We start from the raw sequence: 25,331 nt of genomic DNA, 5'->3' as shown, positions 1-25,331 counted from the left end.
ATAATAATAATACTTGACCTATTTAATTCCGTTGTTCACTGGCTCGATTTAAGTCGATAATAATATACGAGGATTGGTAGCATGTGTATTTCAATAACAAGCAGCAAACGATCTAGCTGGAGTCGAATGTATGGCCACTAAAACGCTATTTCATGTATGCGAAACTCATGCATGCCAGTTTATTTTCCTTTTTCTCCCGTTTTATGTCCTTTTGCACGTAGGCGTGCAATTTGACACGTACTCACACATCCTTTCTCTTTTCCAGGACGGCTAGAGATCATGAAAAAATCGACGACGTTAAGGATATATCGAAATTTTATTGTACCTGTTTTTCATTATTATATTGTACCACTTTGTCCCTTATATTACTGGGAGACGACTAAACGCTCTTGAACATAGCAAGCTATCAGAATAGTGTTTATGAACGACAAACACATCGGGTTCGAATTTTTGAATGGTTATGTCTTTGGGTCATCACAGCCTCACTGTGGAGGGAGTGATTTGTAGAGGTAAATAAATCCCCATATACAATAACTCTGTAGGACTTCGACATTAAATACTGACTGCATTAGTTTTACTAGACTCACCTAACTGAAGGTATCCGATCAAGCATCCGCACCAGGTCACAAGTGTATGCCATGCTAAACATCCCTTGCAACATCTGGCCAGCTTGGACCAAATCTTCCTCCACATACCGTCAGCCTTTGAAATATATCTTCGAACTCCTTCATTTCGGACTTCTGATTTGACTGGGCTGGCATACTTCGATTATAAAAAACGTATCGGGCAAAGGTGTTGTCAATCTCCGTATACTTACGGCGTCATTAAATGCATCAAAAGCAAAGGTATTAAACCAAGATTCAACATATCTGAGCACACTGGTCTTCAATCCTAGTTGGTTACGAGTACCACCGTTGATGGACTTGGATTGAACGCTTTTTCAAGTTCGTAGGACACGCTTGGTGTTTTTTGGTAAGTCCGATATCAGATATCGAAAAGCACTTGAAGTGCAGTCATCATCTCTGATGGTCTGAAAACAGTTTGTCATAAATTTCTTCAACGCCATGCTAATTTGTTCCTCCCGGTATATGAATTTTTGTAGACATAATTCAACGTCATTACTCCTTTGAAGAAATGAATTAGCGATTTCACTTCTTTCACATACCATCATTATCCATTTTATGGAGTATATATTCTCATTGCAGTTGTTTTTAGTTTTTGCTGCTATTAATACAAAGTAAATTACCGCTAAATTGAATTGTTGAATATCGGGCTTTCGTAAGAAAGTTGACTGGATGAAAACAAGTTATGTATTTTTCAGGAGTATTGCTCGCATTTTATTGACCTTTATGTTATATGTCGACCTGTTACAATCGAGGGGCTTGGTAATTTCACTGTTGTCCTAAGTCTACGAACTTTCTCATATACTTTTACCAAACTCATCTTATAGAACAAAGGAGGTATTAATTGATAGTGAATAAAAACGCAAAGATCATGCAATTTATTTACATGCAGCAAGCTATTTGTGACTGCCACCAAGCATACATTAACACTGCTAACAAGCAAATAAAAAATTCTTGATGTTTAAATTTCAAAACTTTCTAGTGTATAAATATTGTTGTTTTGGTACTGTTCCTAAACAAAACGTTGTTTTCCACAGACCCCGGCCGATGAAGATTTCCTTCCCATCCTCAGACATTGGGGTTGCATTTCATGCCAACATGCACCGGTTGCCACCTGATGTTTATATACATCCGGGTAGGCCACACGACACCAGGATAAAGCACAAAGGTCAGTTGGGGCCAACTATTCCACTTGTGGACTGCCTAGGTCATAAAAACGCAGAAAACAATGTTGCTTCCATTTTGGAAAACCTTATGTAGGTAGGTTACCTGTCTATTCACACAAGGGTCATACAGATAAACAGGATGGGGAAGTTCATGTGTTTCAAACTGAAACCATAAACTGCTTATGCATTAACATCGCGAGTTTACCGAATAAAATGGTTAAGCTGCGTGAACTCAGTAGTACTAATAATACTCATCTGATAGGAACATCTAAGTTTACGGACCAAGAGCTAGCAATACCCGATATGTCTTTGTTTCGCAGTGACATAAAAACAGGAATCGGAAATGGAGTAGCCTTATATTTATGATCATGCCTGGAGGTACATCAAATGCATAACCAAGAGTTTATCAATCTTGATGAATTCGTATTCTCTACCACATCAAGGTGTCTAATTGGAGTCAGCTACAGAAAACCTACAGCTGATATCAAGTACGACAATAGTATGCTGGAAAGATTATCCCGCTCTACTCGTCTCGGATTCACTCATATCCCGACTATAAGGGAATTCAGTCTTCCTAAAGTCAGTTTAGTGGAACATACGTATATTGGACCTACCTTAAACACTTCGAAGTGTAAAGAAGCCCATCTGAGACATGTTGCAGACTACAGCTACAACTTAGACAACTCCCATTTGGAAGTATCACGAGTTGAAAAAGATTTTGAAGGCTGGTACCCTATGATTTGACGTCTTACATTAACTGTGACAAAAATACCTTTCGAGCAAACCTTGCACTGGTAACATTGAAGCTCATTTTGGCCAGTTCGACGGTAGAACTTTCCACATAGTCTTCAACAGTTCCATTCGTCCCCATTTACAATGCAGAAACATAGTTATTTCTCCCTCACTCCAGAATGATAAGGACACTCTGAAATGTACCCAACGGCGAGCCACGAAATCAGTTCGGGGACTCAAACTCAAGCCTTATGAAGAGCGCCTCCAATCACTAAGTCTCTACCTGTTGAGCTACAGGAGTCATAGAGCTGACCTTTTAATTGCTAACAGTATCCTTAACACTTCTGGACATCCCCTGAAACACCTACTTAAGTTTAACTCCAATGCAAACGTTTGGGAGTAACACCCAGAAACCGGAAATACAACTCAGAAGAATGGCTTGTAGACATGACTTCTACTCTTTAAGAGTTGTCAACTTCTGGAATTTGCTGCCGGCTGAGTTAGTTCAAATGACTTCCTAGGAGTCCTTCAAAAGAAGACTTGACATACTCTTAAGGACTAAGGATAAAATCTTACTATGATTTACCAATATCTTTTTCTTCTTTTCTCTTTAATATACCCAGATTCCTGCCCTGAGTTATTGGTGATCCTATGCTACTAGATACGGAAGCCCGTTAAGTGAAAGCTCCTTCCATTCCGTCCACAACCGATTGACCCATTTGAACAATTTGAAGTAAGCGGCATATTCGAACAGGCCGCATCACTTACGATTTTCTACTAATTTCTCTCAAATAACCGACGTAAGGTGTAAAAAAGGACATTTCTTCTTGTTTACGCTTTATGTTGATGTTATGTTATTCTGAGCTATGAAGTGATGTGTTGTTGTCACTTTCATTCACCATTTTACTATTCTGTCTCAGACATGTCTTCAATTAAAAGGAATCTTCCATGAGAATTAATTGTTTCTGCCGTTTGCTTCATATAACCATCACAACCAGTTTCATACCTTAAAAAGCTTCCAATTCTCTCCTCAGAAATATTCGTAATTTTAGCTTGTATTTTAGCTCTTTCAGTTGTGATCTAGATCCATTTTTAATTACAAAACTTGGAGTCATCTAAATCCATCTGTTAGTTTGGAGCCATTTACGAAAAAATCTGCAACTTGTGGTCATTTAGAAAAAAAATGTCTCCGGAGAATATGGATAATATTTGCACTCAAGGTAATATCTGCAAAATACTCTAATGGATCCTTCAGATAAACTTGTTTCGACACAAAAAGTTAGTAAAGCAGCTCGTCGTCGTGAAAAACGAGCTGCTCTTCAACATGCTCAACAGACAGCTGCTTTAATGAATATACAAACAGATAGATCTAATAGTCTTCGATCTGTTGAAATGAAAAAGTTAGAAAAAGAACTTTCAGCCCGTCACCTATGTTTATTTGAAGTAAGCTTTTTTATAAAGATGTGAACAAATTACACGTTTAGTATACTTGTGGTTATTTACATCACCATGAGGCTTGCTAATTTATTTATGGTGAATTATAGAACTATACAGCTTCAAGACGTGTGAAGCACCTAAGGGAACACAACCAGAATTCGGTCGGTTTTTAGTCGATCTTGATGATATAATCTGTCAAGGCTTAAGTATTTAAAGTGCTTTCTGAAATTAGCCAAACTCTGTTTTGGAAACACATGAATGAAATCATCGTTATATGTGATAAAGGTTTTGTTGTTGTTCAGTTATTAAATAAACTCAATAACGTACTGAATAATATCGTACTAACATAAGCGGAAGAAAGTAATAACCGAATACTCTTCTCGGACATGCTCTTGAATTGATGGGTGGATGAAACAAAAAGGCGGTTAGTTTATAAGTAGCCAACCCGACCTGGTCGATGTTTAAATTTCCAGTTTCTGTCTATTGCAACATAAGCGAGGTTTGATAAAGCGCCTTTTTTGACAGGACTCAAACAATATAAACCACGTATAATCGTTTGAAGAAGATACAAAACTGCTGACCAATACACATACCAAACGGTTACCCACTAAATTTCATAAATAGGTGCAAAATTCTGTTAACACCAAAACCCCTTTAATTCCGCTGCAAAGAAAAATGCTTATACTTCTCTACCACTTAAAGGTGGATCTAGCAAGCTGATTCACAGACTGACTAAAAGCAGCCATTGAAAAACATTACGCTGCTAAATTGGTTGTGATTGAAGTGACTAAGCCCGTGATTTTAAATGGACCTAGACGCTGCACGAACGATCACGTCACATCCCATTGCACTTACTAATTTACATTTTTGTGTGGACACATATATAGGGGAGAGTAATCGAATATTCCGATCAAAGGTTATGGAAATTGTGCCTAGATGGCTTCAAAATCAGTTCATGTCAAATGTTCCGGTAAACGTGGTAAGTAGAAAACAATGTTCATCGTTACAAAAGTATACAATTGAAACGGCACTTAGGATTTACATTAATCAGTCAGCTACAGCGTAGGACCAGGCACATATGTGCATCGGTCCAGGTTGCCATACCGCATCAGCACAACAAGATGAACACCGGATTCATAGCAGTGGTTAGGTCAAAGGTAGTAATATATAAGAGAAAGATTGCGTATAGAGATATAGTACAAGAAGAAAGAATTGGTTCGTAGAAAGAAAGATATGAAGCGATTTTAATCTCTTAGTTTAAGGGAAGATAGGGAGTGTATACACCGACGCCATTGTGATCGATTCTGAGCCATGTCACCAAGAGTCTCCAACCATTGGTTACGATAGTCACGCGGACCCCAACCAAGTAGTCTGCATCTACCAACATGGCTCAGACTAGAAGTTAGTGACTTCAAGCACTGATGCCACGTTTTGGTTTGGCCGCCCCTAACTTTCTTCCAACCATTTCCAATACCGGATAGCATTGCACGTCGTGGTAATCGGTGTTCAGGCATACGTAACACGTGGCCCAACCATCTCAGTCGATGAAGATTCATAACCTCATCAACTGATTTACCATCATTCCCTAATACCCTGCGTCTAACCTCACTATTACTTACCCGGTGATCCCAGCAGACGCCAGCAATATTTCTAAGGCATCTGTGGTCAAATACTAATAGCTTACGAGTGTCTTCTACTATTAATGGCCATGTTTCGCTGCCGTAAATTAAAACAGAACGGACTGCCGCGCAGTATACTCGTCCTTTTATTGATAGACGGATATCTCGCCTTCGCCATAGGTGACGTAAGTTGGCAAAAACCAATCGAGCTTTTCGAATCCGTGCTGAGATTTCGTCCGATACCAACCCATTAGGGCTGATCAGACTTCCAAGATAAGTGAAGTTGTCAACGCGTTCGACTACTTCACTCCCTATCCTTAGTTCAGGTGTTGACGCAGACCAGTCCTGAAGCAACAACTTGCATTTAGAGGGAGAGAAGCGCATTCCAAACATCCTGGCATTGTTGCTTAGTGCTACCAGAAGACTGCATTTTGTCAGCGTCTTCACCAAACAGGACTATGTCATCTGCGTATTCTAAGTCGATAAGTGGACCTCCTGGTAGGAGATCGATACCCGAGAACTCAGTCGACGAGAAAGTTATTTCCATCAGTAGATCTATGATGAAGTTAAACAAAAATGGGGAAAGTGGACAGCCTTGACGGACACCACTTGAGGTTGCAAAAGTAGATGACAGTTCGCCATAAGCTCTGACTCGACTAGTAGTGTTCGAGTAAAGAGCCTTTACAAGGTTTATGTACTTCTGGGGTACGCCTTTCAATGACAGACACTGCCACAGAATCTCGCGGTCTACCGAGTCAAATGCTGCTTTTAAGTCAAGAAAGACCACCATTGTCGGACGCCGATAAGTATGCCTATGTTCTAGAACCTGACGAATGGTGAATATGTGGTGGATGCAGCCACGACCAGGTTTGAAGCCAGCTTGATTCTCTCGTGTTTGCAGTTCACGAGTCTTAGTTAGGCGTCTGATAATTATCGAGGCTAGTATTTTAGATATTATATTAGTTAAACTAATCCCTCTATGGTTGTCACAGGATGATTTTGACCCTTTCTTATATATTGGGACGATAAGTGATTGTGACCAGTTAGCTGGAATAACGTCTAACTCCCAGATTTTAGCTAAAATATTAGTCAACCTAATCGCTAAAATTGGCCCACCATCCTTAAAGACCTCTGGAGCCAATCCATCTGTACCAGCTGCCCTTCCTCGTTTCAGATTAACTATAGCCTTTTGAAGTTCAGCAAGAGTTGGGGGACCTACTTCAATGTTCCATTCACACTGTCTGGGAATGGAGGGTAGTTGTAGAGTAGCTGAAGGCCAGCTGAACTGTTCTCTGAAATGTTCCGCCCATCGTTCTAAACGCCTGGACTGGGAGCAGATGAGTGTATCGTCTTTTTCCGATATAATCTCACTTACACTTGACTTATTAATTCCAGTTTCTTTTATTAGTCCGTAAAGCTGTCTTGTGTTCCCTATAGTCGCCGCCTTTTCCATCTCTTTTGCTTTCGTTGCCCACCACTGCTCACGGTCGTTTCTTAGACTTTTTCTTAACCTAGATCTGATTTGTTGTCGCTCTTCCTCATGTTCGGAACCTGATGGGACGAGTTTGCGAGAATCCATCAGTGTGATAGACTTTGAAGAAATCCACTGGTTCTTTGTAACTCTGTGGTTTAAGTCACTAATAGATTTCATTGCTGTTTCCACAGCTGTTTGTATATCTTTCCAAGCAACATCTGGGTCAGCCTCGTCTTCAGAACTACCTAATCGTGACCTCAGTTGTTCCTGGAACCTACTTTTGGTTTCCTCGCTACTCAGTTCGGTTCTAATGGGTCTTTTTACTGTGGCTTTTTTGCGTCCAGTGAGGCGCAAGCAGATGCGTGCCCGTATTAGGGCGTGGTCGGAGTCCAAGCAGGTACTCCAGAATGAGCGACAATCTTGTACCGACCCTCTCCAACGATGACTGATGGCAATATGGTCTATTTGAGTCCATCGTTGGCTTGGTGCAGGCGGTCGCCACGTTAGACGATGTCTCTCCTTATGCTTAAAATTTGTGTTTGCTAAAAATAAGCGATTGTCTGAGCACAGTTGCAGCAGACGGTCACCATTATCTGTTCGCTGTGCCGGAATGCTAAAATATCCACCTAAATGCCTTTCTGTTTGGTTTAAGCTACCTATCTGAGCATTAAAGTCACCCCCTACGAGTACTATGTCTGAGCGTTTAGCTTTCTGAAGAAGTTCGGACAGCTTTCTGTAAAATTCATCTTTCACTTCATCTGGGCTGCAGTCAGTGGGAGCGTAGGCAGAAACGACGAAAAGGCAACGACGTGTGTCCCTATCCTTCTGAGTTCTTACGGAGCCGTTTAGCCGAACAGCACATAGACGACTGTTGACGGGGATCCACTCTAGCAGTGCTTGTTCCGCCCTCATGCTTAGCGCTTTTGTATAGAAATTGTCAAGGATGAATTCTCAGGTTTATAGAAGCCTCATCTTTTCGCAAATTCAAACCCATCTTATGTGCCTTTAGTTTTATTGTTCCATAATTGTTAGTTCATATTCGGTTTGATAAATTCTCATTACATTTTGGATGTTCACTACCTCAATCCTCTGTGACTGTCATTGTTTTGCATTCGAAATATCGGTTGATTTGTGATTGTTTTTGTTGCATGTAAGTGTATCTGTTGCTTACATCATATCTATTGTAACTATCCGGTATTTTTTAGATTCCTCTGAGCAGCTAGTTGTGTTGTTACAAAAAATTATATCTGTCTTCTGGGTGAATTTTTCACAGAGACTGTGCCATTGATGATTCTTCCATTTTGATTTTTTTTTACGAAATAAGTTTAACAAATGAATCCCACATAAGTATCATAATAGATATATTCGCAAGTAGTTTTATGGCATGTTGAAATACTCATACCCAATCATTTTATGGTATTAGAAAATTTGAGTGTATAGGGATTTATTCTTGACAAGCACAAGTTATTTGAAATGTACTTCGTGATCCATAGTAAATAACAGAAAAAAGCCACAGGTATGTTTTGTTACAGACGTTTCCGACGAATTCCTGATTTGCATTGTAACTACGGACTTGGTGTTTTTTAAGTTACTCCTGGAATTTGAGGACAAGATTGTTGATTAATCTATTGAAAAGACTTGTACATGTGTCATGCCTCCTAATTTTCATCGGGATACAAGCAGACCTACTCAAATGAAGACGGACACATTGAAGATTTCAGTATTAGTAAATATAACGTATTTTTCTAAACGATGATCATAGATAGATGTCATAAAATAAGTATAGTTTGTAGTAACCTATGTGTATGGTGACCTATTGATTAAAGCACTTGACTTTCTCAGGTCCCAAACCTTCTTCAACAGGTTTGTATCATTAGCTCAGACAAAATGTCTTACTTAAAACCGGGTAAACAGATATTAGTGCAATGTAAACACCCCAATATTTACTGGTCAACTCCTGTAATTTGTTTACAGAGACGTAGGCGCTTCATTAATATCTAAATAAGACAGAAACAGTCGTTATAACTTCTACCAATCATTCTTTTACTGTTCTTTCTTTATATTATTTATTGTGAGGTTCCTTCAGATGGAGATTGCCTTTATCAGTCAATTGGGCATCAATTAAAAATTCGGAATTATCCATTACACACATTAATAGGAAAGATTGAAATGTCTAATCCAGAAATTCTTAATGATATTACTACCGATCTGACAATGAAACAAGTAGTGAAAATTTTGCGTCATCTTGCATCGTATCACATTCGCAAAAATATGGATGATTTCCTACCATTTTTGTTCAACCCAGATTCTGGAGAACCAATGAGTATAGGTATTCTAGTTTAATTGATTGTCGTAATTTCATGCACATATTTCTTAACAAAGTTCTTTTTAAAAATATAATTCAGTTATTACGACTTATTTAGCTTAAAAGGTAGATCCCATCAACTGTGGACCTGTTGAAAATAAATTAGAACTGAATCGCTGTTTACCTTCACATTCCCTTATTCACAACTTCACACGTAGTCGTATAACCCCCAGGAGACTTTTATTTGTTGCACTGTACACGATATGACTGGTTGAGTGAGTGATAACGGATATTAACTTTTTTATTGGTCAAAGGGATAAGTAAAAATCATAACCTGTCTACTATGAACGTGTTGAGCTTAGTGTAACGTGACATCTCGGATAAAAACGCAAATATAGTAAATATTAGGGCTAAAAGTGTAATATATGCTGAAAATCACACTAATATCTAGCAACCACCTAACAACCGAGTAGAGAATCGACCGAATACTCGAAGTACGACATAATTAGTGAAAATCGCAGACAAACTCAGCGATAAAAACTTATTGAATTATTTGAATGATCAACTGAATGCATTAATTACCTTGTACTCTGTTGTATTGATGGACTAAATTTCGTTGTATGGTTTGAAAACTACAACTTTATATGTTGATTTATTTCTGTCCCCTATTCTAGTACTCACTAAAATCGGGAAAAGCTAATTTATCATCTCAGTCGTATATGTTTATTTAAATGTGTACTAATTAATTTAATTCATTACAAATTATTTTTTTAAATTATGCCAAAACCTTACAGTCTTGTATCGATTTGGGTATTTTAGAACACTTTATCATATTTAACATGATCCTGTAGTTTGTGAATTCTTTCGTGTCACTCAAGATTGAGATTCTCTTTATCTGACTGTTGTCACTGCCCAGAATCGTTTGTTCTGTCTTAGGGCTATATCTTTGAAATAAAGCTAGTTGTTATATTACTTGTCTGGTCTAAATTGTAACTGCCCCCAAATGCCCTGGTATGGCCGAGAGTGGAGAGAGTCCGCTCTCCCTCTCGAAATACTCTCACATGGCCACGCATATATAGCCTCTGCCAGGGAAGTCCTACTCACTGCCTTCTCGTAGCGGGGGTGTTGTTTTCGAAATTGAGATGACGAAAGCGAATATCCGACGTTCTAATTGGGTTGTTGGATATGGGGGACCCACGTGGGTGAGTTGGAAGACTGGTTCCGTGGACCCGGGTTTCGTGTTACTTGGCACTCGTCAGCAAGATGTACCTATAATCTTGAGGGAACTGGTGCTCCCTTACGGATTCGATCCCGTGTCACCCAGCTTCACAGTCAGAGACGTTACCACTGAGCTATCCGGGCTGCGACCGACCCTAATCGTTCCGATTACTGCTTTTACTTTTACTACCTCTACCACTACGGGATTCGAATCTACAATTGTATCTGCGTGTTAATGTGGTATGGCAGCTCGAACCGATGTACGTACGTACGGAGTTCCACGTTGTCGACTGACTGACTGAAACAAGTCACCTAAATATTAGTGTAGTTTGAAGAGATTATGAGAAAGCGAGGAAGAGCAGCAAAACGTCTCAAAGTCTCTATCATGTACCCATTTTTTATCTTTACTTATTACCCTATGCTATCCTGACCGTTGCTACTACCTTGACGTAGTAGTCGGGCTTGACTATCGTTATGAACCACTCGGGTTATACTGGCTGGAACAATCATTCTTCAAGGTCCTACCATGCCAGATAGGTCGGCAGCTCAACCAAGGTCTGAGGGCGAAGTCGTACTACTGACTGTACAGAGGTATGACGTCAGCAAAGTGTTTCCTTCAGACGACCAGCATGACAGCGATACTGCCTTCCCACAAGGAAGGGTGAGGTTAGAAGAGGTCAACCCTAAAAATGCGCACCTCGCCTTATCCCACAGATTTCTGTATCCGTCGGTAAGGTCCCAACAAATACACTAAAATTGCTCGCAAAAAAGTCGTGTGTGACCGGCCTCAAGCAATTTTCCCTTAGGTATTGCGGTCACGTTCTCAGGTCACTAAGACCACCTCTAAACGAATTTCCTTAACAGATACCTCTATAAGAACCCTCCCGCTGTGTGGGCAACCAGGAAGTGGTAACCGCCCTCACACCTATATCAGCACTCAAGACTGACTGACCCTATGCCTAACTTCACCATAACTCACTCGGTTTTATTAAAATACAAAAGCAATACTTCGAAGATATGTATGATCGAAAATAGTAACCTGTAAATATCCTCTATTCTTAACTTCTATGTTTCACACCCATAAAGTAGAGTAGAGTGAACTGCTGCACAATAAACTCATTCTTTAGTTGGTATACAAATATCTCGCTTTCTGAACTCATGCGGAGATTTCGTTGCACAACACCACATCAGGGCTGATGAAACTTTCAAGATAAGTGAACCAGTCAGCTCGATAAACTACTTTTTGGCTCAAATCTGAGTAATTTCATGCAGTTCTTTCCATTGATGAATTCGGATAAGGCAAAACAACAAATGTGCCTGGTTAATATGAATTTATTTATGATGCGGACTTTGTTCACTTGCTTACATATTAGAAATAACAGTAATAATCATTTGAAACCAATACCAATGTATTATATTAATGAAAATTGGTAAAATAACCACAATACTTACGGAAGAGTTATGAAAGTTGTTAAGTGGTTTGATATCTTTATGTTAACTAGTGTGAAAATTGTTGAAGGAAAATGTTGAAAATACATGGAAACAACGTTCTAGGAAATGAAGAGTGCGTAACAGAAACTTAAAATCGATAGGTTTATAGAGTAAAGTGAAAAGAACTTTAAAGAACGATCTAGAAATTAAAAAGTATATATATATATATTACTTACTTACTTACTTACGCCTGTTACTCCCAATGGAGCATAGGCCGCTGACCAGCATTCTCCAACCCACTCTGTCATGGGCCTTCTTTTCTAGTTCCATCCAATTCTTGTTCATTTTTCTCATGTCTATCTCCATTTCCCGGCGTAATGTGTCCTTTGGTCTTCCTCTTTTCCTTTGACCTCCAGGATTCCATGTGAGGGCTTGTCTTGTGACGCAGTTGGGTGCTTTCCTCAATGTGTGTCCTATCCACTTCCAGCGCTTCTTCCTGATTTCTTCCTCCACTGGGATCTGGTTTGTTCTCTCCCACAGTACGTTGTTGCTAATAATGTCCGGCCAATGGATCTGAAGTATTTTGCGTAGACAATTGTTAATAAACACCTGTATTTTCTGGATGATGGCTTTTGTAGTTCTCCAGGTTTCTGCCCCATACAGTAGAACTGTCTTGACATTTGTATTGAAAATCCTGACCTTGGTGTTGGTTGACAGTTGCTTTGAGTTCCAGATGTTCCTCAGTTGTAAATATGCTGCTCTTGCTTTGCCGATCCGCGCCTTCACATCTGCATCAGATCCACCCTGTTCATCAATGATGCTGCCCAGATATGTAAAGATTTTTACATCTTCCAAATCGTCTCCGTCAATTTTGATTGGATTGGTGCATTCTGTGTTGTATCGGAGAATCCTGCTTTTCCCTTTGTGTATATTGAGACCTATTGCTGCTGAGGCTGCTGCCACACTGTTCGTCTTCTCCTGCATTTGTTGTTGCGTTTGGGATAGAAGGGCCAGATCGTCTGCGAAGTCTAGATCATCCAACTGCATCTTAGATGTCCATTGTATCCCGCGCTTTCCTTCGGACGTTGACGTCTTCATGATCCAGTCGGTCATCAGGAGAAAGAGAAAGGGTGAGAGTAAGCAACCTTGCCTAACACCGGTCTTCACTTTGAACGACTTTGTCAACTGTCCTCCATGCACGATTTTGCAGTGTAATCCATCATATGAGTTCTGTATGATATTGACTATCTTCTGAGGCACGCCGTAGTGTCGAAGAAGTTTCCATAGTGTTGTTCTGTCCACGCTATCAAATGCCTTTTCGTAGTCAATGAAGTTGATGTAGAGTGATGAATTCCATTCAATTGATTGTTCCACAATGATCCGTAGAGTTGCGATTTGGTCTGTACACGATCTATCCTTACGGAATCCTGCCTGTTGGTCACGAAGTTGGGCGTCTACGCAGTCCTTCATCCTGTTTAACAATACCATGTTGAAGACTTTTCCCGGTATTGAGAGAAGAGTGATGCCCCTGTAGTTATCACACTTTCTGAGATCGCCTTTCTTCGGTATTTTGATCAGTAGTCCTTCTTTCCAGTCTGTTGGTACTTGTTCCTCATCCCAAATCTTATTGAAGAGAATGTGGAGTATCCGTGCAGTTACCGCTACGTCTGCTTTTAGTGCCTCTGCTGGGATGTTGTCCGGTCCTGCTGCTTTGCCACTCTTGATTTGTCTGATGGCCATGCTGATTTCTTCAATTGTTGGTGGGCCAACATTGATTGGGAGGTCCGTGGGTGCTGCTTCGATGTTGGGTGGGTTCAGTGGAGCTGGTCGATTCAACAGTTCTTTGAAGTGTTCTACCCACCTGTTTTGTTGCTCTTCAATGTTGGTGATTACCTTGCCTTCCTTGCTTTTCACTGGTCGTTCTGGTTTGTGGCGATTTCCAGAGAGTTTCTTTGTCGTGTCATACAATTGTCTCATGTTTCCTTCTCTTGCAGCCTTTTCCGCCGTCGTTGCTAAATCTTCCACATATTTACGTTTGTCGGTTCTGATGCTCCTCTTCACTTGTTTGTTTATTTCCGTGTATTCAGCTTGTGCCTTGGCTTTTTCTGCTCTTGTTCGGCTGGTATTGATCGCTGCCTTCTTGTTCCTCCTTTCTTGAATCTTATCCAGTGTACCAACAGTGATCCATTCCTTGTGGTGGTGCTTCTTGTGACCCAGGACCTCATGACATGTTGAAGTGATTGCCTCTTTGATCCCCTTCCAGTTGCTCTCCACAGTAGTTCCTTCTCCATTGAGTAGATCATGAAAGGCCTGGAACTTGTTGCTGAGGACTATCTTGAAATTGTTGAGTTTGTTAGTATCCTGGAGAAAGGCCGTATTGAACTTTTGTGATACTGTCTGCCCCGTTGTCCAGTGCTTCTTGAGTTTCAATTTCATCTTGGCGACCAGTAAGTGATGATCTGATGCTATATCAGCTCCTCTCTTGGTTCTCACGTCCTCTATAGTCCTCCTGAACGTTTTGTTGATGCAAATATGGTCGATTTGGTTTTGTGTAGAGTGATCCGGTGAAGTCCATGTGGTTTTGTGTATGCGTTTATGTGGGAATATGGTGCCGCCTATGACCAGCTTATTGAAGGCACATAGGTTTGCAAATCTCTCACCATTTTCGTTTCTTTCTCCCAGTCCGTGTCGTCCCATGATGTCTTCATATCCAGTGTTGTCCGTTCCAACCTTGGCGTTGAAATCTCCCATCAGAATGGTCAGGTCCTTTGTTGGGCACTTCTCGACTATTGACTGCAGCCTATTGTAGAATTGATCTTTAGCGTCTTCATTGTAGTCGTTGGTAGGCGCATAGCATTGGATGATGTTCATTGAAATGCCCTCTTTCTTTGTTTTAAACGAGGCTTTGATGATCGTTGGTCCATGAGATTCCCATCCTATAAGTGCATTTTGCGCTTGTTTGGACAGCATCAATGCAACTCCTTGTGTATGTGGTGCATTTTCTTCTTCATGGCCGGAGTATAACAGGAGCTCTCCTGTAGTTAGTCGTTGTTGTCCAACTTGTGTCCAATGTGTTTCACTGATCCCAAGCACCTCTAGGTTGTATCTTCTCATTTCTGCAGCAATCTGGAAGGCTCTTCCGGTGTCCCACATTGTACGAACATTCCATGTACCTAAATAAATGGTCGCTCTGGTTGTCAGGAGGGGCATCGGCCTCGTAACTTCCGAAGGGATTCGGCTTTCATCATGAGGCGTCATAATTCTTCTAAATGAAGATCTTCTGACTCCCAGGGCAGGGTTTAAAAGTTTTGAATAATTTTTTCTGGTTAGCGTTTTTTTAGCGAGTTAGTTTTCTACGGGATGGGGACGCTAACCCCATGTCCAACCCTCCTCCTTTATCCGGGCTTGGGACCGGCAGTAGCCCCGGAGGGACTCAGGCGGAGTTATATATATATATATATATATATATATATATACAATATTATGCAATTAAATTTCGAAGCTGAACTCACTAGTAAATATCATAATTATTCAACTATTTGAATATTTTATAGTTCTTCATATTTGTTGTCCTTTTTACCAATCTTCATTTAAACGTTAGAAATAATGTACACTGATTTTTGATAAGTATTAATAATAAACAGAGTATGGTAATGGGTAGCAATGAAATACAGGACATGTTTTATCCTTTTTGTAACCCAGCCGAATATGAGGTCACCTCAGTGTTGCTGTTCACATCGGGACTCAAACCAATTATCGTTCACTTCAAATGCCGTCGCGTTATCCACTTAGCCACTGGTTTGTGTATTGGGACGAATTTCAACTTGTATGTATTGTTTGTTCGAATCTTCTAATCGATTTCGAGGATTGCAGTTGTTTAATGTCTTTTGGCAAATGTGGATTCTATGCACATTGCCCTTATCTTACCATTAAGTCACGAAGATTTTACGATGAGTTGATTGGTGGCTAGCAGTGGTATCCAAGATGCTCCTTTCGTCCAATTTAGGACTCGTGTGCTCCTAGTGGTTGTGTTTTAATGGCAATATCGAGGCATTACGCACATACGTCGAACGAGACAAATTAATTGTGATTCTCGACATCACCAATGCGAAGATTTAAGCAACCATTACATTAAAATATTAATGCTGTTTCTAGATTTTAATCAGCTAAAGAGAACCCATGGGATGAAAATGAATTCATATAATTCTACTATTTTTGTTGTTTTTGCTTTAATCCAATCTGAGTATATTACTTTATAACTTTAATTGTTGAGTTGCGGTAATTACTCCCAGTTACTTTTTTCACTATGGACATTTCCATCTTTTGATATATAGTATATTCACCTGAAAAAACTGATAAATTAATTCAGCTAACTCCAACAAAGTTATTAGCTAGATATCTTAAAGTATAAAAGAGTTAATTTAAATAACTATGCATCTTCAATCAATGATTCATTAGCTAATCAAGACAAAATTAACGCTATGATGATATTCAAGTGTGAAGAAATGTTAATATCATCGTCATAATGTGAACTAATAATATGCTGAAAGCTAATTTCAGTAAAAAAAGCTTTAGTTTGCAAAGACGCTCATTAAATCACAGAGGAAACATAATATGTTCAAGATCTATTAAGAGGAAGACAGTGTATTAAATACAACTGTGATACATCATTTGGTCTTGAAAAACCATGTCACCCACGCCTTTAATCATATATAATAATTATTTCATTTACTTCTAACCATGAAAGTTTCAACCACTAAGATGACTTATACTATCTTATATACTGACTGCCTAAACTGACGCCATGTCCAAGTTTAATCTCGTCTCATCTTTTACAGTTCTCTCATATACTAGCGCAAGCACTGATTTTCTGCATCGGTATGTAAAACTTGTCTGTGTTCTAACCCACTAACTTATCCAGATTGGTTATAAGTTATAAACGGTTGTCAACTAACGCTTTTTAACTGTATGTTTATGATCTATATTACAGTGAATTTATTTAATCTCTGCAGTCCTAATGAAGTAAAATTTTCATCTTTAACAATCAACAATAGTTGTAAGAGTTTCTTGAAATTATGATTAAACTTGAAAATATTCATTTTGAATCGTAAATATATTGAATAACATTGTAAGAATTTTTTGACAATTTCACTTTCCTCTTATTTGAAGCTAATTTTGAACAATATTGTGACAATATAGAAAAAACATCAACGTGGGGTGGACAAATTGAAGTTAGTAACAGTGCTCTTTTCATATTTTTTGTCTATTGACTCATATGTTTTGTTCTTGTTGATTTGAAAAATTAATGTTGTGTTTATTTGTCAGATAATCTACTGTTAAATTGTATTTAATTTACCCTTCTTATATGTTGTTTGTATTGAGTAATAATTTCCTCTAGGATTGTGTTACACATGTGTCTCTCAGATCACTTGTAATTTAGTAACTAATTTGTTTATAATGTGTATTTTTACAAGGTTGACTTGTGATTGTTTATATTTTATAGGAGATGCATCTGTTTCCTTAAGGTTGTATACATGTTCTTCCAATGAGTCTGCTATTTACTGATATGTAACACTATTATTCACTATGCTATTGTAAATAACTTAGCAGTCACATTCCATTCACTCTCTATGGTTAAAAAATTATTTCCATTTTGAATATGGATGATTGTTTTACAAAGTGATTACTTAAGGTTAAAGATAGTCTTCGTCATGAACTGGACTTCTGAAAGCTATATAGTGCTAGACATAGATTTTTGCATTAGGCTACGGCTCTTCATAAATAATCTCCCTTTACCCCGCACTAGTTCGAACCCTGGACCTCCAGGTACCATGTAGAGTTCGTTGACATTAGAAATGTGGATCACCAGATTTTCAATCAATGGTATAGATGTATCATACCACGAAATAAAGGTTTTCGTTCATTCCCGTATTGGAATAGTAGGTGATCACATTAGGACGAAACGACTGTCCAGCCCTACTTTGTTTTCATGCTTCTCTAAGTAGTATTATTTTGCGATGAAAGCTTCCTACCTTCTTTTTTTTCTCTTCCCATTCTCATTGTTTTGTGTGGCGCTTACATATTTAGTGCCCTCTTGTACCGATATTTATGTGTTCAAATAAAATAATAAATTTTTGTAATTAAAGTAGTCTCCACAATCTGCTCCACTAAGCAATTATATATATATGATAAAAAGGATTGAAAAGTGTGAAAATATGGTTACATGAGTCATGGATAAAAGTTAAAATACAAAGCAGGGAGAGAAACTAGAAAAATAACAGTGCTATCAAACATATCGCTTTAGAGGGATTTTCAGAGCATTCATTCAGTTACAATCGCTAAAAGTAGGGTATTAAATTGACTTATTCTCTATGTACTTTGGTATCAGCCACACTCTAAATGTGACGGATAATGAAACCACGCGATCGCTCAAAATTGAAGTAGTTGGAAAGGCATTAAAACATAGGGAACTTAGTAACTAAAACTCAAACATACCAATAAACTAATGACCTAATTGTTAGTCTTGATTCTTCGGTATCATATCGACTGTTTTCGTTATATTTTCACTTTTCGTTCACGTTTTATTTAACAGATCCGTGCCTTATCTACAATGCTTCAACTTCCTATTGAAATATTACAAGCTGAAGGAGTCCCATTAATTATTGGAGAAGAGTTTTCTGAAGAGCCACCAATCACTATTGTGTAAGTTTATTAAAGCACAGATACTAATCATTTTTCATTTTCTTAGAATGTCAGTATTATTATTCGTTTGCTTTATATATATATAATTATGATTGAAGAAGTCATTCAGTTTTAATCAACATAGAGCCGTTGTGACATATTTCGAACCGTATCACTCAATATCTCCAACCACTTGTCACGGTTATCAAATGAAGTCAAACCACATAGTTTTCCCTGTCAACGTTGATAAGGATAGGGAGTGAAGTAGTCGAACGCGTTGACAACTTCACTTATCTTGGAAGTCTGATCAGCCCTAATGGGTTGGTATCGGACGAAATCTCAGCACGGATTCGAAAAGCTCGATTGGTTTTTGCCAACTTACGTCACCTATGGCGAAGGCGAGATATCCGTCTATCAATAAAAGGACGAGTATACTGCGCGGCAGTCCGTTCTGTTTTAATTTACGGCAGCGAAACATGGCCATTAATAGTAGAAGACACTCGTAAGCTATTAGTATTTGACCACAGATGCCTTAGAAATATTGCTGGCGTCTGCTGGGATCACCGGGTAAGTAATAGTGAGGTTAGACGCAGGGTATTAGGGAATGATGGTAAATCAGTTGATGAGGTTATGAATCTTCATCGACTGAGATGGTTGGGCCACGTGTTACGTATGCCTGAACACCGATTACCACGACGTGCAATGCTATCCGGTATTGGAAATGGTTGGAAGAAAGTTAGGGGCGGCCAAACCAAAACGTGGCATCAGTGCTTGAAGTCACTAACTTCTAGTCTGAGCCATGTTGGTAGATGCAGACTACTTGGTTGGGGTCCGCGTGACTATCGTAACCAATGGTTGGAGACTCTTGGTGACATGGCTCAGAATCGATCACAATGGCGTCGGTGTATACACTCCCTATCTTCCCTTAAACTAAGAGATTAAAATCGCTTCATATCTTTCTTTCTACGAACCAATTCTTTCTTCTTGTACTATATCTCTATACGCAATCTTTCTCTTATATATTACTACCTTTGACCTAACCACTGCTATGAATCCGGTGTTCATCTTGTTGTGCTGATGCGGTATGGCAACCTGGACCGATGCACACATGTGCCTGGTCCTACGTTGTAGCTGACTGACTGACTGAAAACGTTGATCACATCATCAGCCAATGATTTCAGAGACTAATTCAACCACCCTAAACTTTCTCCCAACTTACTTTTACACCAATAAACATCCTCCGTCGAAGTATGCAATGTTAACCTACCTACTTATGCCTGTTACTCGTGAAAGAACATAGGCCGCTCACCAGCATTCTCCATCCAACTCTGTCCTAGGCAATCCTTACCAGCTCTTTCCAGTTGTTATTCATCCTTTTCATATCTGCTTTTATTTTCCGATGTAATGTGTTCTTTGTCCTTCCTCTTTTCCGATTCCCTTCAGGATTCCATGTTAGGGCTTGCATCGTGATGCAGTTTGGTGATTTGAGTAATTTATGTCCTATCCATTTCCATAATCTTTTCCTAATTTCCTCTTCAGCTAGAAGCTGGTTTGTTCTCACCCACAGAAGGCTGTTGCTGATGGTATTCGGCCAGTGGCTGTTGAGTATCTTGCGTAGATAACTATTTATAAATACTTGTACCTTCTTGATGGTGGTTGTTGTAGTTCTCCAGATTTCAGCTCCGTACAGTAGAACTGACTGCCTTGACGTTGGTATTGAAGATTGTGCCTTTGATATTGGTTGAAAGTTGTTTTGAGTTCCATATGTTCTTCCATTGTAGGAATGCGGCCCTTGCTTTGCCAATCCTCGCCTTTACGTCTGCATCTGAACCTCCTTGTTCATCGATGGTGCTTCCCAGGTATGTGAAGGATTCTACATCTTCTAGAGTCTCTCCAGCAAGTGTGATTGGATTGCTGTTGTCCGTGTTGTATTTGGGGATCTTGCTTTTTTCCTCATGTATGGTAAGGCCTACTGATGCAGAGACGGCTGCTCGACTGGCCGTCTTTATCTGCATTTGTTCGTGTGTATGCGACAGGAGGGATAGGTCATCTGCGAAGTCCGAATCATCTAATTGGTTCTGAGCTGTCGATTGTATGTCGTGTTTTCCTTCGGATATCGATGTCTTCATAATCCAGTCGACCACCAGAAGAAACAGGAAGGAAGAGAGTAGACGGCCTTGTCTGACTCTGGTCCTTACTTGGAATGCGTTTGTCAACTGTCCTCCATGCACTACTTTGCACTGTAGTCTGTTGTATGAATTCCGGATGATATTGACGATCTCAGATACTCCATAGTGTCAAAGAAGTTTCCATAATGTTCTCCTATCTACACTGTCAAATGCCTCTTCATAATCAATGAAGTTGATGTATAGTGACGAGTTCCACTCAACTGATTGCTCGACGATGATCCGTGGTGTCGTGATTTGGTCTGTACACTAGCGGTCCTTACGGAATCTAGCCTGCTGATCTCGAAGTTGGGCGTTTACTGTGTCTTTCATCTGGTTCAGCAACACTGTTAAAGACTTTTCGTGGTACTGATAGTAGTGTGATTCCTCTGTAGTTTTCACATTTCTTCAGATCTCCTTTCTTTGTTATCTTGATAAGCTTTCCTTATTTCGGCACTTGTTCCTCCTCTCAAATATCCTTGAATAAAAGGTGAGGCATGTTTGTATTTACTTCGGTGTCTAACTTCAGTGCTTCAGCTGGTATATTGTCGGGCCCTGCTGCTTTCCCACTCTTGATTTGTCTGGTGGCCATTCTGATTTCTTCCGTCGTTGGTGGATTGACATCTATATGAAGATCTGTGTGTGCTGTTTCGATGTCCGGTGGATTCATTGGAGCCGGCCTATTCAGGAGTTCCTCAAAGTACTCCACCCATCTGTTCCATTGTTGTTGAATTTCGGTGATTGGCCTGCCTTCTTTACCCTTGACCGGTTATGCAATGTTTGGGCATACGTAACTCTTGTTCAAACCACCTCAGTCAATGAAAAATTACAACCTCACTAGCTGATTCACTATTTTTGCCTAGCATTATTTGCTTAATCTTAGCATCTGTCATTTAGGTAGGATTGAGTATTAGATAAACATGACAAGTTGATAAGGCTGTGAAAAACAGTCTCGTACAATCGACCATTTTTAGACTTTTGATCTGCTTTCTTGTTTACCCAATTTTTCTGTATTTTTTCGCATTAAAAAATCCTAACTTTCAGATACCACCGTTACGCGTTCGCGCTCGGTGAACACTACAATTCCTGTTTAAAGAAGCACGAATTTCAATGATGATTCTTAAGAGAAGAATGATAAAGGACTTCTATGTAAATAATAATTACTCAACCATTGCGTATATTATAACTGTGCTAATATTATTATTTGGTCAAGATTAGCATTCGTTTTTCAAAGAGAAAGAGACTCTAAAATGTAATATAGTTCCATTGGGGTTCAAAATTTATTTTATTCAGTAATAACTCTACTGGAATAAAATACAACACTGCGGATTTCACTATATTTTGTAAATGTTCTAATTTTCGTTGAAATTTGAGGAGCATTTCATTTGTTTTGTATATTTCTTGTAAACAATTTTATTATTTTATATATTTGTGCTGCGACAATTTACTATTGTTACCATATTAGGTTGGGGAGGCTTTCAAGTCACTAGATGGTGTAGCTTTAATGTACTACTATGTATCTCTAGGCAATTGTACTCTCCCAGTTAACTGTAAATTAGGATTAAGGCTAGCAGTTAGTAAACAAATAGACTCAATATGTCCATTTTAACATTATTCTACAACTAGATGCAAGAGATAAAATGGTTGGTCAAGGTTAATTGCTCGCTCGAATGTTAGTTTGGAAGTAATGTCTCACTATGTTCATCAATTCGCATTGATTAATATTTGAAATCGAATTACTACGAATTGGGACTCTATTAAACAGATTAACCTATAGCCAGTATAGTGACGATGCAAACGAATATCACACTGAATTAGTTCGCAGCTTACTGTAGAAACCTAGTTAATAGTGTCATGGAAATACGGAAGTCGCTACCAAGGAAGAAGAACAATTGATCTGTGCAGTTAAGCGCTTTAAACCACCCCACTAAGAAGACCCCTCATATTCGTATTACACTGCGGCGTGGTATAAAAGATAGATGTGTGCAACTAGAATTTGCTTGTCACTCACGGCTCATTAGTCGAAGTCCATGAGATTTATATTCTCGTCGCTTATATCTGAAAAAACAAGGAACCACTGCAATCATCACCACGCGAAATAACAACAACAATACTGATACAAATATAGATTTGTTTGCTCCACTAGATGACGACTCTAGTTGAAAGTACACCCATTTCGATTACTAATTAGTATGAAATCACACATGAAAAATACCCAGAGATATGACAAATCACATTCTGCTTGTCATGCTGAGCATGGTTCACGTTAATTTGATACAAGAATATCCTACCTGGAATAGATTAGTGCCATGCCGAATGAAATATTGTTCATTGACATAACTCAGTTCAAATATACAGGAAGTTGGTTGATGGTTGCCATTTTTGCTTTGTAACTCACAAATTGCACGAAACATTGTGAGCTCATGGTGCGAAATGGGTAAATATAAGTACAAACTAAACAGAATATACCCTAGCAGTACTTTCTTAAGCAGGTACAGTCACTAAGTACGACAACACCAACTACAGGTCACTGGGCGATTAGAACTTTGAGAATTAGATACTTCACAGAAAGACATCCCAAGAAATGTATGGACAGTGTTCTGTCCCAGAGGGATACACGCATCGAATTCCTCAGAAAATAAGTAGTTGTAATAAGATAGTCCTGTATATAGTATGTCACATGCTTAGGTTTTGGTCGCCATTCTCATATTGTTGAGTGACTTAATGCAATTATTGCTCATAACATTCTCTTTCGTAAGCGGACAGCAAAACAAAAACGAGATTAGGGTTTATTATAAGAAGACAAAACATATAAAGTGATATTTCTGCTTTATCACATTCTGGTCATCGTACTAGTATTTAATAGGTGACGCAAACCACCGGAGGAAGTCATCAAGGAGAATCTTGGACGGGGTTATAGTTTTCCTGCAGCGAAGGCTTACTAGGAGTCTGCTCCACGTGGTTGAATAACGTCTGAAAAATAAACTTTGGCGAAATGTTTTATAGGTTCACCGAATCAATAGAGTATGCTCTTTATTGCTCAGGTTGTGGTATGATGTAATGGAGTACAAAGGGGTGGATGCTAAAGATTAAAAAATGCTATTTATGAGCCATTAGATAAAGGCAAGCTTTGGTTTAATGCGCCTGATTCAGAGACTCTAACTTCAGTTGATGATAATGCTCCTAAGCAGCTTTGGTGGGTCTTCTTTGGAAAACTTCAATTTTCATCAAATCATTATCGCTGCAATTACTATAGACTAAACTGCTATATTCAACGATGGGTATGATACATTTATAGATAATATTAATCTAGATTCCGTGTTACTGAAATTTATCATCATAAATTCTATGAGGTTTCTTGCTTTGGATACTTGGGAAGCAATATGCTTGGAGGAGTTCATTCTGTTGCTATACCTCAAACCCAAGTCATGAACGATGCTGAGAGGTCTCAGTGTGTTTTTGTGTTTAGCCAGATCTAGATTAGAGCTACGGCGAATGTAAGTAAATCAACTTTCGTCAACATTCAGTGACAGTGTTCACGACACAGATCGTTCGTATAATTTATTTATGTTTTCTTGGATTAACGCTAAAATTTACTTTTCCTTAGTAGAATACAAGAAAAAATAAACCACTTTAAGGTGATAAACAAAAAGAAGACATAAATATTCAACTTTTCTAACATCTTGTCATTTTCCGTAGCTTTTTTGGTAACTTAAAATGTTGCAAGTAAACCTGTAGAATTATGGTCTACGATATGTAAATGGTTGCACAGCCATTCATGGATCGATGTAAATGTACATTACCACTGTCGAATGCCGACTCACTGGTCTAAAGCTGATAACCTTGCGTACGAGATCGAAGGGCCTGGATTTGAATCCCACCTGCAGAACTGTGGACGCGCATTGTTATGGAGTGCCATGCTAGGACGTCCGTTACTTCCAGGTTTCCAATAGTGGTCTGACTTATATCGACCCATGAATTAAACTATTCAAGTTACTACAGTCCCCACAAACTCCATATCCGTATTAGCCTTCAATTGCCCTGGTACGGCCGAAGGTGGGAAGAGTCCGATCTCCTCAAAACGCTCGTACGCATTCACTGCAAGGGAGGTCCTACTCACTGCCTTCTTGCGGAGGGGGGTGTTGTTAACTAAATTGAGAGGATGGAAGGCGAATGTGCAGTCTTCGTTCTTCTCCAGCCACACTTCAGAAAGTGATGAATAATGTAATCAGTGGTCCTGGAGGTGCTGAAGTCTATCAAGATGACCTCATTGTCCATGGTTCTAATAAGGTAGTACATGACCAGAGCCTTGTAGAATTATGATCTACCTCATTATTAGTACCACTTTAATAATAGTCTTAATCCTTAGATTGAGGATTTTTCATGACGTAACTACCTAATCTATGAGATCCTGCGTGTAAGTCACATCATTGTCTACACCAACTCATTGCATCGTAACAATTATCAATATATGATGGAG

The 25,331-nt window shown here is 39.1% G+C and overlaps 1 protein-coding gene across 2 annotated transcripts; it reads left to right on the top strand.

Moving 5' to 3' along the window:
* The first annotated feature begins 3,252 nt into the window (after nt 1–3,252).
* On the top strand, nt 3,253–23,460 carry OTUD6B_1 (OTU domain-containing protein 6B). Of its 2 annotated transcripts, none has more exons than XM_051213803.1 (7): nt 3,253–3,563; nt 3,606–3,741; nt 3,777–3,964; nt 9,128–9,380; nt 17,175–17,236; nt 18,598–18,707; nt 21,896–23,460. In XM_051213803.1, exons 2-7 carry the CDS (start codon nt 3,705–3,707, stop codon nt 21,963–21,965), a joined length of 720 nt encoding a protein of 239 aa, XP_051069807.1. In that variant the 5' UTR covers nt 3,253–3,563; nt 3,606–3,704; the 3' UTR covers nt 21,966–23,460. The 2 variants fall into 2 exon arrangements, with proteins under 2 accessions (XP_051069807.1, XP_051069808.1); XM_051213804.1 differs by adding an exon at nt 16,844–16,883 and having other exon boundaries at nt 3,253–3,741; nt 21,896–22,294.
* The last annotated feature ends 1,871 nt before the right edge of the window (nt 23,461–25,331 follow it).

The sequence above is a fragment of the Schistosoma haematobium genome, chromosome 3 (genome assembly GCF_000699445.3).
Source record: "Schistosoma haematobium chromosome 3, whole genome shotgun sequence".
NCBI classification, from domain to species: Eukaryota; Metazoa; Platyhelminthes; class Trematoda; order Strigeidida; family Schistosomatidae; genus Schistosoma; species Schistosoma haematobium.
Note: the sequence above shows the minus strand (reverse complement) of the source record. Positions and strands in the feature narration are given on the sequence as shown.

Coding starts and splice junctions, on each gene's coding strand:
- OTUD6B_1 (XM_051213803.1), top strand. CDS start 3,705: ATGTCTCCGGAGAATATGGATAATATTTGCACTCAAG. Junction 3,965..9,127: donor GTCACCTATGTTTATTTGAA/GTAAGCTTTTTT, acceptor ATTTATTGTGAG/GTTCCTTCAGATGGAGATTG. Junction 18,708..21,895: donor GAGCCACCAATCACTATTGT/GTAAGTTTATTA, acceptor CCTAACTTTCAG/ATACCACCGTTACGCGTTCG.